General features: G+C 44.2%; 2 protein-coding genes across 3 annotated transcripts in view; both read left to right on the forward strand.

Moving 5' to 3' along the window:
- Positions 1-1,064: 1,064 nt before the first annotated feature.
- LOC309678160 (protein FAM83D-B-like) lies at positions 1,065-6,526 on the forward strand (the record flags this gene model as incomplete). Its single annotated transcript, XM_082491119.1, has 4 exons — positions 1,065-1,517; positions 3,380-3,547; positions 4,156-4,280; positions 4,527-6,526. The coding sequence occupies 4 exons, from the start codon at positions 1,065-1,067 to the stop codon at positions 4,915-4,917; spliced, it is 1,137 nt and encodes a 378-aa protein (XP_082347245.1). The 3' UTR covers positions 4,918-6,526.
- An 855-nt stretch (positions 6,527-7,381) lies between these two features.
- Positions 7,382-13,942, forward strand: part of DHX35 (DEAH-box helicase 35) — a gene marked incomplete at its 5' end in the record, with an annotated part of 30,626 nt that continues 24,065 nt past the window's right edge. Inside the window, 5 exons of one of the 2 annotated variants that reach the window (XM_082491235.1) lie at positions 7,382-7,421; positions 9,693-9,826; positions 10,172-10,264; positions 11,104-11,181; positions 13,367-13,471. In XM_082491235.1, coding sequence (XP_082347361.1) covers positions 7,382-7,421; positions 9,693-9,826; positions 10,172-10,264; positions 11,104-11,181; positions 13,367-13,471 — 450 coding nt within the window. The remainder of the gene's footprint in view (positions 7,422-9,692; positions 9,827-10,171; positions 10,265-11,103; positions 11,182-13,366; positions 13,472-13,942) is intronic. The other variant, XM_082491236.1, reaches the window with a different exon arrangement.

Below are 13,942 nucleotides of genomic sequence, written 5' to 3' on the forward strand. Positions count from 1 at the left end.
GTGTGTGTGCGCTTGTTGGATTGCTTATCCAAGCTCTGACCTGTACTGTTACTCTTTAGACCTGCACCCCAGTATTTCGGCAGCCGACCAGACTGAATTCTGCCACGTCAAATCAGAGTCTGGGTTATGCATTTTCTTATTTATTTGGCACGTGTGTCCAGTAGATGGCACATTTCAGCTGTTGTCTTGAATATTCCTGTAAACAGCAATTGAATGAGTGAAGAAACAGAAAAATATCCAAAACTCAAACAGGCTGCAGTGCTTCATTCTACTAACTTTGGCACCTCTGAAATCTATATGGACAAAGAGGCTTTGCTACTTCTACCGCTTGGATTTCAAAGCAGCCACTCCCTCCCTAAAGCTGGAAGGCAGAAGTACAAAGAGGTGCAGGTGTGTGGGGGGACAACAGAAGTTCTGTCTGCACTTGTTTGCAAAGCTAAGGAGCTCTGTTGCGGGGCCCCTGGCGCTGGAACGCCGGAGTGAGGCGGGCTGCGGGGAGGGAGCCGAGGGACGCACCTTCACAGCCCATCTCCAGCGGTGCTTTTACGGAGTTCAGCAGTGCTGGAACGTATGTGAATCCGCCTTGTGTGTCCTGTGTGCTTTTTATCTTCGTTACACCGCGCAGCTGCTTTGGTACTCTCACAGGAACGAGAAACAGTTGACAAACAACCTCCTTTTGCCGCGGGGGTTTTCACCCGCCGGTTCCTGAGCTTTGTTTTCCCTCCGAACGGCGGTGACTAACGCGGCGCTCCTCCCGCGGTCCCCGGGGGCGGCGGGGGCACCGCTCGCCCGCCCTCGCCTCGGGAGCGGCCTTTCGATGGGGGGCTGGCGAGCAGCTTAATTAACAACCCACGGTTCGCTTTTCCTGGGCGGGAGACGCCAGCCGCCTCTGCCACCCGGGACTTGTTTTGTTCCCCCGTGGGCGACGCTGCCCCGGCGCCCCGCTCCTCCCCGGGGCCGGGCGGGCGGCGGGGAAGAGCCGCCCGCGGTGGGGCCGAGCCGCTATAAAGGCGGTGTGGAGCTGAGGCCGCGCCGGGCCGGTGCGATCGGCTGCGGCGGGCGCCATGGCCAACCCCTCGCAGTGCCTGGAGGAGGGCGGCGGGCGCTGGCCGCCGCGGCCGCCCGGGCCGTACAGCGAGGCGCAGCGGCTGGCGCTGGAGGAGCTGGTGGCGGGCGGCCCCGAGGCGCTGCGGGCCTTCCTGCGGCGGGAGCAGCTGCCGCCCTTCCTCTCGGAGCCCGAGGTGCAGGCCATCGCGCGGGGCGCCCTGCCGCCCGCCGCCGCCCCGGAGCCGGCGGGGGAGCCCTCGCTCGGCGCCTCCCTCGACGCCTCCTCGCTCACCTACTTCCCCGAGCGCTCGGACCTGGAGCCGCCGGCGCTGGAGCTGGGCTGGCCGGGCTTCGCCAGCGGCGCCTTCCGCGGGCTGACGCGGGTGGAGGCCCACTTCCAGCCGGGCTGCGGGGAGAGCATCTACGGCTGCAAGGAGGCGGTGCGGCGGCAGATCCGCTCCGCGCGGCAGGTGAGTGCCACCCGTTTCCCCCCCCCCGAGCCCCGTTTTCCCCTCGGCCCCCGCTGCCCCCGGGCCAGCTCCCCTCACCCCACTCCCACACGGTCCTCCCGACACCCCCCTACTCATCCTCCTCTTCCTTTACTTCGAAATAAACTCCTCATTTGACTTCCTATGCTATTTCTGTATTGCTTTACACACACCCTTTTTTATTTATCTTTTTAACAAGTTCATTACTTTCAAGCTTTTTTTTTTTCCCCGTCCATATTGGTGAAAACCAAGTGCGTGCTCTCCAGGCCAGGCTGTGCCCACTTGAGGCGTTGGCACCTGCCAGCGCGGTGTCCCAACGCGCCCCCGTCCCATGCGCCGAAGGGGCCGTGGCTCCCACGGGGCACGGGGGGCACAGCGAACCGTGGGGTTCAGCCTGCGGCACGCATCGGTGGGGGCCGTAGCTGCTCCCGAGGGAGGGTTTGCTCAATGAGGTTGGGCAAATAATCAGGTCTTGGCTTGAAATATCATGAGAATCTGAGTAATAAGTTGAAGACAAGACTCATCTTTATTTTAGATATGGAGGTGGGATGTAAAGAGCAGTCAGACACCACTGATTGATTTTTTTTTTTTTTTTTTTTTTTTTTTACTGTTTCTTTGAAAAGTTTCAAAGATTCTGGAGAACAAGTTTTGGAAATAAGTTCACCTTTTTCTTCAGGCAATGCTTTTGAGGAAAAGATATGAGTTCTCAGGAAAAACCCCTCTTGCCTAGGAATCGGAGACCAAGTTTGTCTAACACAGAACTAGACACCCTGTTTTTGCCATATCAGGGTGATGAAGAACCTTGAAGCAATACATTTATTTTGCTGCTCTTCTGGTTCTTCTGAAATAGTCTCAGCACCCTCAAACATCTCCACAATCAACTCCGTGCTCCTGTTACACCTAAAGTTACTGATGTAGCTGAAGAAGACTGACAGCAAAATGTCTTTCTTTTCCTCATACAAAATACCATTTTTATCAGCTCACTTAGGTGTTTGGAGAGGTGTCATGTCTCCCTCTGCCTTCGTAGGACTTGGCACCGCTCTAGAGGTGGGGGAAAAGGAGAAAATACTCAGATTTCTGTAATTTTTTTCTTGAAGGTGAAATTATGTTGTAAAAAAGGGATGGGTTTAGTATAACCTTAATTAAAAACCATGAGCAATGTGCTACTGAACAGATGCAGGAGCTATCATTGCTGCTAATTAGGGATGAACTCCAATTTTTAAATAGAGAAAAGATGTATTTCCACAATAGGCTTTCAGGCTAGGTTGATCATACCTAATGAACCAAAAACGATAAGGATCCTGGCAAAAGAAGCTTCAATGTCTGCTGCTGAAATTACAGTGAAAACAAAATTCCACAATGCAATAATAAAAATCTTAAGTGATGTTATCTGCTATAAATCAGTCAAGTGACAACAAGATTTGGGCAAATAATCTTTAACAATTTCTGTCTGTAAGTTCAATGTATTTTTTTCTATTTAACTATAGAGGGACATGAATAAGTGATCATAGTGAAGGGGTGAAGTGTGTTGTCTCCTGCACCTCAGGGTACTGCACTCGGTAATCACCTTTACCAAAATACCATTCTCTTCACAGAACTTCATTCTAATCAGAGTTATTTTTTCCTTTCTCTTCTGTTTCTCATCTGTTTGTTAAATGTTTCAGCAATCCTATGAACAGCAGAACAATATACCGTATCACAGAAGACTCTACCGTGTTCCATAACCACCAGGGAAAAAAAAAATGGGGGGGAGAGGAGGATATTTAATTTGAAAGTCAAATTCCTCATGTGCCACCTCCCTTGGGGTGCTGTGGAAACAGGCTAATGATTTCTCCTTGTTGCAGATGATTGCCCTGGTTATGGATTCCTTCACAGATACTGATATCTTCAAAGACCTCTTGGAAGCTTGTAGCCAGCGGCAAGTTAAAGCGTATATCCTTCTAGATCAGTCTTCTTTTTCCCACTTTCTGAAAATGTGCAAGGATCTGAGAGTTGACCTGGAACAGGAAAAGGTGAGTCTTGTCATATTTATAGGGGTAAAGAGTTGATCCTTGTATGACTGAGGTCTTTGAACTATCAAAAGAAGAAACTAATATGCCTGCTGCCACAATTTAACATGGGGTTTATGTAGCTCTAGCTCTTTCTTGGAAGTTTTAACTGTTCTTGCATAAGGCAGCAATTAATAGAAAAACTGAAGTCTTTATAAGTGGATGTTACAGTTGCTTTCTGAGCTGTCTGAGTTGCTTTCTTGAGTATTCAAGGAATGCAGGAAGAATGTCCCGTTCCTAACACGTGACTGGAGTTGCTCAGGCTCGCCGGAGACTTTGAAGGCTGATGGAGAAGCAGGTTCTCGGGCATCTGTGGAGTTCGGGTCCCTCCAAGATTTGGTGACAGGAGTTTTTACAGTCACGTTCTGCTCAGTCAGTTTGTGGGTTTGCCCCTTAATGCCACCTCTTTGCCTACTAAAACAAGACAAAATTATCATTTGGTTCCTAGGTGAATTTTGTGCCACTGTACAGCAACCTTTGCTGGTTCACCAGTGCTTGTTAGTGTGTGTTATCCCTTTCAGTGCAATCGTTGAACTTTGAAATCCGCATAACTCTTGCCGTGTCTTTCACAGTTGATGAGAATTCGAAATATCACTGGGAAAACGTACTACACGAGGTCAGGTGCCAAAATTGTTGGAAAAGTCCGTGAAAAGTTCATGTTGATTGATGGCATTAGAGTGACAACAGGCTCCTACAGGCAAGTGCCAGTTTCTTACTGTCGTTTTACGTGATTTCTTTACATGGAAAGGAAAAGCGTAGCCCACACTACAAAACTGCTTTCCTTATCACGGTTTACTTGTAAAGTTTGTCCTAAAAAGATCAGACTGCTCATCATTTGGATCGTAAGAACAATTTAACTAAATGTGATGAAAGAGAATTTTCAATTAATACTTGTTTACTTCTTGTCTTGAATTAACTCAGAATTTTCTCCTTCTTTTGCTAGTTTTACGTGGATGGATGGGAAGCTGAACAGCAGTAACATTTTGATCCTGTCAGGCCCCGCAGTTGCACACTTTGACCTGGAATTTCGGATTCTTTATGCACGGTCAAAGCCTATCAACCTCAAAGAGTTATCCAGCTGCAAGAAGAACGAGGTGTTGGACCAGCTGGTCAGGATAACAGTGTCTTCCAGAGACTTGACCAGGGAAAACTTCCTGAGAATGGAGTTTTTGTATCTTAGAGCGTTTGTAGGAAATCTAAAAAGGAAGCGAAGCTGGCTGCATGCCTCAAGGGAGGCAGTCTACGTGTCAAGTAATGCAATGCATGCCTCTCCTCCACTGACTAAGAGGAATGGCTCTCTAGTTATGAGGCCGCACTGGATCGTGGAGAGATGAATTGCATATTCACTCAGAGCGAGAAGCAGAACCTCAGGAACCACGTCCAGCCGGCCATGCCCCGTACTGTCTTACAGTGTCTTTGTGAGAGCAGCCGGGAAACAAACTTTGAACTGAGAGAAAGTGATACTGGAATTGTGGTTTCGTTTGCAGACCACTATAACGCAGATGAACAGATACAATTATGGTATTGTCTTAGGCTCAGATGTGGGTTTTTTTTAAAAATAACTCCTAACACCTGGAAAGCCATTGTTGACTTTGAGTACTCTCAGATTTTCATTTTTCAACCTATTCTTACATGCTTTACCCTGATGGGTTAGCAGTGCCTTCGCTCAGTAGTGCAAACTTTTTTTTTTTTTTTTTTTAATAAAGAATCTAGCTATAGAAAATATTGCTTAAAGGTCTTCCAAAGATGAATAGCTGGACTGCTGACTGCTGTATGGCTCTGAAATTAGTCTAAGCTTAATCTTGTGTTGGGCAAACTCTCCACGAATTGTTTCATGACACAGAACTGAAGTGGAGTAACCATACTCTAGAAAATAGTAGATCAGTACCATGCTACTAGTCCTCAAATGTTACATTTTCTTTACACAAAGCTGTGCCGCTAGGCAGAATGGGCTGAGGTGTCAGGCAAACAAGGCTTTTGCAATGATTGAATTACAAATGACCTTTTCTTCTTATAATTATAAGAATACTTGGATTGTTGGACATCGTGCAATAAATGCATGCAAGGGGTAATATTCCTAAGAACCTACTATGTTTGTAGTAAAGACAAATGAGATTATTTTCTTGGCATTACTAGATATACTTTTGGGTTTCTTTATGGTTGCTACTGCTGTCTGATCTTATGGGAAAAGTTGAGTAGATTTGAAATCTGTGAAGCTGCTGCTACTTCTCAAAAGCCTTATTTCTGCCAGACGTGCAATAAAATGAAAGTCAGAAATAGAATCATTTATTTTTAAGGTTTCATGAAAGCTCAATTTAAAAAAAAAAAATAAAAAAATCCATCTGTTTCTGAAGAAAGCCAAAAAACCCCAAATGAACGAACCATTTCTCAACATGTTCTTGAGGCTCTAGCTACTGCAGAAAACTTGGGTATATGCTTGCATAAGTGCCTTGTGGGTCCTGGGCTTCAAAGGGGAAGGTTAAAACTTAGCTGGGGAATTTCGTATGGGTCTCTGAAACACATCAGCAAGACAATGTTAAATTGGACACGTGGAGCTTACAAAAATGGTCTTTATGGGCAATGCAATAATGTACTGATTAGGATACAACTAATCTGTGGCCTTTTTCTTCTGTGCTTGCAATCATGGAAATGTAATAGTTCTGACTCTCCTAATCTGTAAATGTTCAATAGTTTACAGTTCAATAGTCTTAACTTTTATCCAGATGTAAAGAAGTTTGAAACGTGAATTTTTATCCTTAACTATATTTTCCATGAAAGGAAAACAAGACAATGTTGTGCTTTATGGAAAAAATTGGTTGTGCAGTCTTATTTTTGCTATTGTTATCTGTATGTGTTTTCTCAAATACAAGTTTTTAACTTTGGTATTCATCTCATTAAAAGGCAACTATTTCCATGTGCCATTAGTAGGGCTTTTTTCTCAACAGTTGCTAATATATTGATGATACAAAATACTGTGATGGTGAGCTGTGGTTTATTTTTGATAGAGTGGGCCTAATCTGAAAAGTACATTGAAATAAATCGCTAGAATTTAAGAATGTCTTTAATTATGGCTGAATAACACTTTTTTAAGGTGGTTACCTGGAGACTTAGCATAACAAGTGACGGCGGAGGCACAGCGGTGGGCAGAGCAGTCTGTGGGAATGACCACAACCGCATGGCGAACGTCTCAAGTTAATCATTCTCGTTCTTCATTAGTAATAATAATATAAAATATTATTAGATTTTTTTCCATAAGCAGGAATTTTTGACAGCATTACTAAACTTATTAGAAGCTGTTTGTTTCTTTGCTTTTTTCTTTTTTTTTTTTTACTCTCACCTATACTTAATTAGTTGAAATTCTTCATTAAATTTGATTCAGTAATACATTTAATGGGCTGTAACGAGCCTGTGGTAGGGCACTGCTGGATCTATTAACTATTACTGTAATTGTTTTCTCTCTAGCCCTTCAGCTGCCCGGTGTGATGTGCAACAGCTGTGGTGCACATAGGTGGAGTCATCCTTCATCTGGAGAAGGGACGCCAATTACCTTTACTTAATTAATGAGGCAAGGACATTATTTCAACCCCGTTAAATCCCAGGTTCTCCCCCAGGTTATACACTTGATTTTAGTAACGGGACTCGTACCCGGAGGTGCGTTACACCTATTTCACCCCGCACGGCGGGGCCGAGGCCGCCTCAGGCCCGGCAGAGGCCCCGGGGGCAGCACCGGGCGCCATGGCAACGGACGGCGCGTCACGTGGGCTCCGCCGCCGCTTCCGCTTGCCCTCTCACCCCAACATGGCGGCGCCCGTCGGACCGGTGAAGTTTTGGAAGCCGGGTGAGGGGGAGTGGTGGTCCCGGGGCGGCGGGGGGTGGCCTGTGAGGGCCTCCTGGGCTGTTTGCGGCGAGGGCCGGAGCGAAAGCCGCGGCGCTGCTTTCGGCGGCTGTTGGGGGTCGCACGGGTTTTGGGCGCCGGGGGCAGCGGACAAACGCGCTGTCTCTCCGCCGCCGGGGCCTGGTGCGGGGGGAGAGGTCTCTGTGACTCCAGCCGGGCTCTGCCCGGTACCGGGGGGGCAGGGAAGGGGACGGAGCCCGCCCGCCCTCAGCCCACCGAGGTGGGTGGTTGGCCGTGTGGGTGTGCTGCCTTTCCGGGGGGGGGGCTGGAGAAACGCGCGGGGGAACCCAAAGAAGTTTAACAAAGGTGGTGCGCAGTCCTGCCCCTGAGGGGGAGTCACCCCAGGCGCCAGCCACCGGGGAGAGCAGCTCAGCAGAGAAGGACCTCGGGGTCCTGTGGGCTACAAGCTGAGTGCGAGCCGCTGGTGAGCCTGGGCGGCCAAGGTGGTCACCCGCATCTCGGGCTGCGTGAGGAGGAGCGTTTCGGTGAGGTTGAGGGAGATGATCCTTCCCCTCAGCGCCGGGCAGGCCACATCGGGGTGCTGCGTGGGCTCCCCAGCACCAGGAGGACACGGAGTTATTGTAGGAGATTCACAAAGTGAAGTGCCACAAAGAGGGCTGAGTGATTGGAGCATGTGACACGTGAGGGGATGCTGAGAGGGCAGCGACTGCGCAGCCTGGAGAAGAGGAGTCTTGGGAGGATCATTTCTACGTACATAAATACCTGACAGGGAGGTGTGAGGAAGACTCTTCTTGGTAGTGCCTACTGACAGTACAAGAGGCAATGGACACAAGCTGAAATGTGAGAAAGTGAGCTTAAATGTGAGAAAAACCTTTTCTACTGTGGGCATGCTCAGGTTCTGGAACAAGCAGGCAGGCAGGTTGTGGGGTCTCCAAACCGGCTGAACAAGGACCTGAGCAGCCCACTGTAACTCACCCTGTGGTAGGCAAAATGTTGGACTAGATCTCCAGAAGTCCCTCCCAGCCTCTGCTGGGCCATGACTCTGTGATTGTTCCCTCGGGATTTGGGCAGAGTGTACCTTCCCATTCGCATATCCTGAAGGGGAGCTTGGTGGGTCTGCATTTGGTAATTTCTTTTAAATTGGTCACTGCATTGTGGTGTGCTGTGCTTTGCAAAGCTATTCCAGAGTCAAGATTAGTGTAGCAAACAGTTTCTTAATAATTTGAATATTGTAGTAATATATGTGTATATACTATATACGTACATATGTAATGATATGTTGACAGTAGTGTATTAAAAATACACAGAAAATGCTGTGAAAGAAAATCAGTGTGTGATGAGAAGCAATATCTGTTACCTTTGTTGATTTGTCAAGATCCAGATATTCAAGTCCCTGGTTCTTCCCCATCTGTCCTGGGGAGTGAATAGTTATTGAAATCACTGCTAATCATTCTTAAAATTGGATCAGTTTGCTGTAAAACTTGCTTGGCAGCTTTGAGTAGGGACTAACCATTTTTAAACGGTCGAAAAAGTGGGAAAAGCCCAAACAAGCAAATCCTACAAAACAGGGGAATCTTTCTCTCTGCTCTCAGACTTTCCCAGTTGAGTCTGCAGCTGGAGATGATACATTTTGAGATGATACATATTGAGATGAAGTTTTGTTTCTAGTTCACTTGCATGATTCAGCATTTTTGGTTGTCAGTAGTTTTATGGTAACCTGCAGTAGGAATAAATCAAGTTTCTGTTACTGAGGTAAATTCAGATCCAAAGCGAGTGGCATATCGCATAACCGGGCAAGGTTGAATGTTTATACAGTTTGATGTTAGTCAAGGGAAGTTCTGTTACATGGCTGGCTGGCTGGCTTAAAATCCATGGAAATAATTCTGAGAAGGATATTGAAGATGTATCTGAGCTGTTGCACAGGAAGAGAAGAAAGGTCCCAAGATCTTGCTGTATGTTTTTCTGAAGTGCTTTTTTTCCTCCTTTATCTTCTTTTAAAAATTCAAATACTTATTCACGTTGGGGTTTTTTTTGTTTCTTTTTTTTAACCAACAGGAGACATGTATTTCATTTGAAAGAATTTTTGTGTTTACTGTTAGTTAATATTTTGATTATTTTCATAGGAAAGTTAATCTTTTGATATATGCTGCTAGCCATGAATCCTCCTTGTAAGGAATGTATTTATTTTGGATATATTCTGATACACTAGGCAGAAGTGTATTCTTCTAGTTAAAATTAACCTATGTTGTCTAGGCACGGAAGGTCCTGGTGTCAGTGTCTCAGAGGAGAGACAGAGTCCTACTGAGAGTAGTGGCATAACCGTCATCTATAATCCTTATGCTTCCCTTTCTATTGAACAACAAAGACAAAAGCTGCCTGTTTTTAAGGTACAGAAGTTTCTTTTGGTATATTAAATCTGTTGTGTGATGTCTGGCTCTCAAGTCTTTTTGAAAGAGCAGTGTAGAATCACTTTACAACATAAAATAATTATTTTATGGCCTTGATCTCTTTGTTTGTTACTGACAGTTTTACAGGCTTTGTAGATTTATGTTATTTACTATATGTTGTATGTGTCATTTATAGATTTTAAAGAACTGTTTAGCTTTTGGGAGTAAATTCCATGTAAAATTAATTTACTGTGTCTGTTAGATATGTAAATATCATCATTTTAATTATTTTCTTATTTTGGTACATACGTGGTTTTGATACTTAAATGCCATCTTCTCTTTCAGCTAAGAAATCACATACTGTATCTAGTGGAGAATTATCAGACTCTGGTGATTGTTGGGGAAACAGGTTGTGGGAAATCAACGCAGATTCCACAAGTAAGTGTCTGTTTAACTTGGTAGAATCGAGGGATTTTATATGAAATGTTAAACCAGCAACCCAGAACTGCACTGTGAGAATGAAATTCACCTGTGCTCGTGTGTATGACCAAAAGGAGAGAAATATAAGGCTTCGTATTAGATAGCAGGAGCTGGTATATCTGTAATATAAAATCTTCTTCCACTACAGGAACGGACCGTGCACAACAAAAAAGTTTATGCTGGTACAAATAGTAGTCACTGTGCTGTAGTAGGTGTTTATTGCTCTATCAGAAGCGTGTTTAAAATTTTGTTGAGAATGTGTTTTTAAGAAGGAAAAAAAGTACACTTTTTGTGCAAGTTTTCCTCTTGGTATTTCTTTGAATATTGTATATTTTTGTGGGTTTTTTAATTTTTTTTTTTATTTTTTCTCTTTTGACACAGGACTGAGAGAAGTTTGAGACTGTTTCAAAGTTAGTTCTTGATTTTAATGTGAAAATTGCAGACTAGGCATGAGTGTCATCTGCTTCAGTGTGAGCACAGGACTTGTGCTGCTCAGCTTTTTTTCTTAAAGGGGTTATAAAATAAAGGAAAGGAGAAAAAAATGAAGTAGTTGAAAAATACTTGAGACCCAAAGAACTACTCTTAGATGCTTTCTGAAAGCTTATGTGCTTAGCAAGTAGGTATTGTACTATATTAGTTTTAATGGTGAGAATAATGCACAAAATCTCTAAGGAACTGATTTGCCTGAGGTCCGGCATCAGTTACTGTTGGAACCAGGAAAAAGTACATCGTACAGAGAACCTACACCTTGCTGTAATCACAGCATAACCAATTAGTTTCTCCATATTTGTTTGCAGTACCTAGCAGAAGCTGGTTGGACAGCCGAAGGAAGAGTTGTTGGAGTGACGCAGCCTCGTCGGGTTGCTGCTGTTTCAGTGAGTTTCTACGTGTCCAAATTTTCCTGGTTTGTTGTCATTATAACCTCCAGTTTATTAGCAGGTTTTGCTGAATAGCAGGAATCGCAACTGCATGAGCTCCTGAATGAACAGACGTTTCTGCTTATCTTCCTCACAGAATTGCTGGTACTATATGCGGAATTCAACTTGATTAGTAGGTCTTGCCAAAAATTCCAAGTCCAGAATTGCAGATACAGACGCTTTGAAATAAAATTGCATGGTATCAGCAGAACTGTGTACGGAAGTAAGGGCTGTGCAGGGTTGAGCTGTGATTGACTCTGGACTACAGCTGTGCTTGTGTGACCCTTAACTTCTTTCACAAAGTAAAGTAGAGCTGTAAATGTGTGTATAGTAACATAGCCAGTAGAAGAAAGAGGAGGTTGTGTACCTCTTTCTAGCAATTCATCCCTACTTTTCTTTAATCTTTTTCTGTGTTTTTTTTTGTTGTTGTTGTTGTGGGTGTTTTCCCCTTGTAAGAGTGTCAGGGGAAACAATTTTATTGTGGGAAATCTTTTCACATACATAGTATGTCTAGGAGAGCGTAACGTCAGCTAGGTGTACTCTTAGTGGAAGAAGAAGGAATGCTGAGGGCAACAGCTTATACTCTCTGGTAACAGTGTGCACAGAAAGCATCCAGCGTTCCTTGTCTGCATAACTGCTGCCAAACACTGTCTTGGTGGGCTGAAGTTTCTGCTGCAGCATTCTTTTTGTACAGAAAACTGAGGTGCCATTTTGTAACCCTCGTTTTGCCTGTTCTTTATAATATGTTAAACTGCACCTGCAACAAATCAGCTTATGCCTCTGATAAAAAATGCAGTAGATGGAACAGCTGTACAACTTGCTGTTTCATCTGTTTTGACAAGATCCAACATGGTTAAGGAAACAGTTTCTAGCAGTGATCCGCATCTTGTGCTTTGGGCAGTCTGCCTGCAGTGTCCTCCCTTTTCTCCTTCACAGGACATGCAGCTGACAGTGCACAGTTCTACAGGAGGTGTTGTGTATACTGCAATGATTTCTCATGACAAACTTACTTCTTTTTTCCCTTTCATGTCTTAGCACGTTATTTTTAAGCCTAGAATAAAAAGATTACTCAGTTAGGGCTTAGTATATAGAGACAGTAGGATTTTTGATTGAGAATGTTGTTGGAATCTGCCCAGACTGTATGGCTGTTGCAGGGAGATTAAAGATATAGCTGATGATTTATTGCTTTGCCTTGAACTGAAAGCGATCTTTTATTTTAATAGGTGTGCTTATCTGCTTTCCCATCTAGAGTATGAGGGCTGTCAGAAGTAAAGATAGGCAGTTGCAGAGGCATAAGGCATAGTTCAGAAATTCCTGAACTTCTGCTTGCATTACCCAGACTGACAATTAGCCTGAATGCTTGGGCTGAAAGTGATGGAGTGGTAAGATTCCAAGTGAAATCATGAATTCACTGCCTGTCAGTATGGTTTAGAATGTCACTCAAATGACTGAAAGTAGCTTGCTCTTGAAATTCTACTAGGACTATTGTATGTATTGTGGAGTTTTATTGTGTCTTTAGCTATTAAGTATCTTTGTAGCTTGCTGAAGCTGTGGCCTGATAATACCTAATATTCTGTAGAATAAGTCTGAATAACTCAAGACTTTTGGCTAAAGGGGCTATTGGCTTAAAACTGGCCCAGGGTAGTACTGTTACAAAAATTGTTGCTTTTTTATTTAAAAAAAAAAAAAAAGCCTGAGTGAGTTCAGGGACAAATCAGCTTAACTGATAACTCTTTTCTGCATGCCATATACCTGTACTCTTTCCCTTTTTGCATGCCAACTGTGTTCTTAAATTGCTGGTAGGTGGTCCTTCCTCAGCATTATGACTGGTTGCGTGCCTGCCTTTGTAGGTCTGTTAAGAGTACTTATCACAGAAAGGTACCTCCGTAGCGTGCCTGAGTAGAAGCAGTGTGAAACAGATTTGTTAAGTTACACTAAAGCATTTTAAAAGTACTTGCTGCTTATATGTTCAGTATGCACTGTTATGTTGAACAGAATTTTGTGTTTGAAACAAGAAAAAATAATTCTTTGGAAGCACTAGATCTGTTCCTGTTTTGATTCCAATTCTCTATGGACAAAATAGTGATACAACGAAGAAGTGTGCTGTGAGCTGCCTCTTGCTAATAAGAATCTCTTTTCTCAGGTTGCAGGCCGAGTTGCGGATGAAAGAGGTGCAGTGTTGGGTCATGAAGTTGGGTATTGTATTCGGTTTGATGATTGCACGGATCCTCAGGCTACCAGAATTAAGGTGAACCATGAACAGGATGTTGTTACTCTGAAAGGGTTAGCTGAAACTCTTCAAGTACTTTTGCAAAATTAATGAGAACCTTGTGATGTCAGTAAAGAGAATAGATAACATTTCAGTTTTCCAGGTGGGTACCCCAAACGTGCGCTTGAAATGGCTGTGGCTATCCAAACCTTAATAAAACAAGTACATGTTCTATTCTGCTAGTCTGGCAGCCAGTATTTTAAAACTAAAGGAGATTTTCAAGGTAGTTATGGCCAGATCTTAGTACAGTGCTAATGTGACCTGATACGTCACTCAAAGTCATAGTGAAAGGCTGCAGTGAATCACAGCTAAAGTATCCTCACCAACCTAAAAATAGGTTTGTGATTAAAAGCGCAGATAAAACATAAGATGACTAGGCTGTGAGTAATTTGATGTGGATTTAATAGCAAGCTTTGCAGCTGTTCCTTAGTGATGTGAGCAATATTAATG

Source organism: Vanellus vanellus (assembly GCF_965231255.1).
Source record: "Vanellus vanellus genome assembly, chromosome: 15".
In the NCBI taxonomy this organism is placed as follows: Eukaryota; Metazoa; Chordata; class Aves; order Charadriiformes; family Charadriidae; genus Vanellus; species Vanellus vanellus.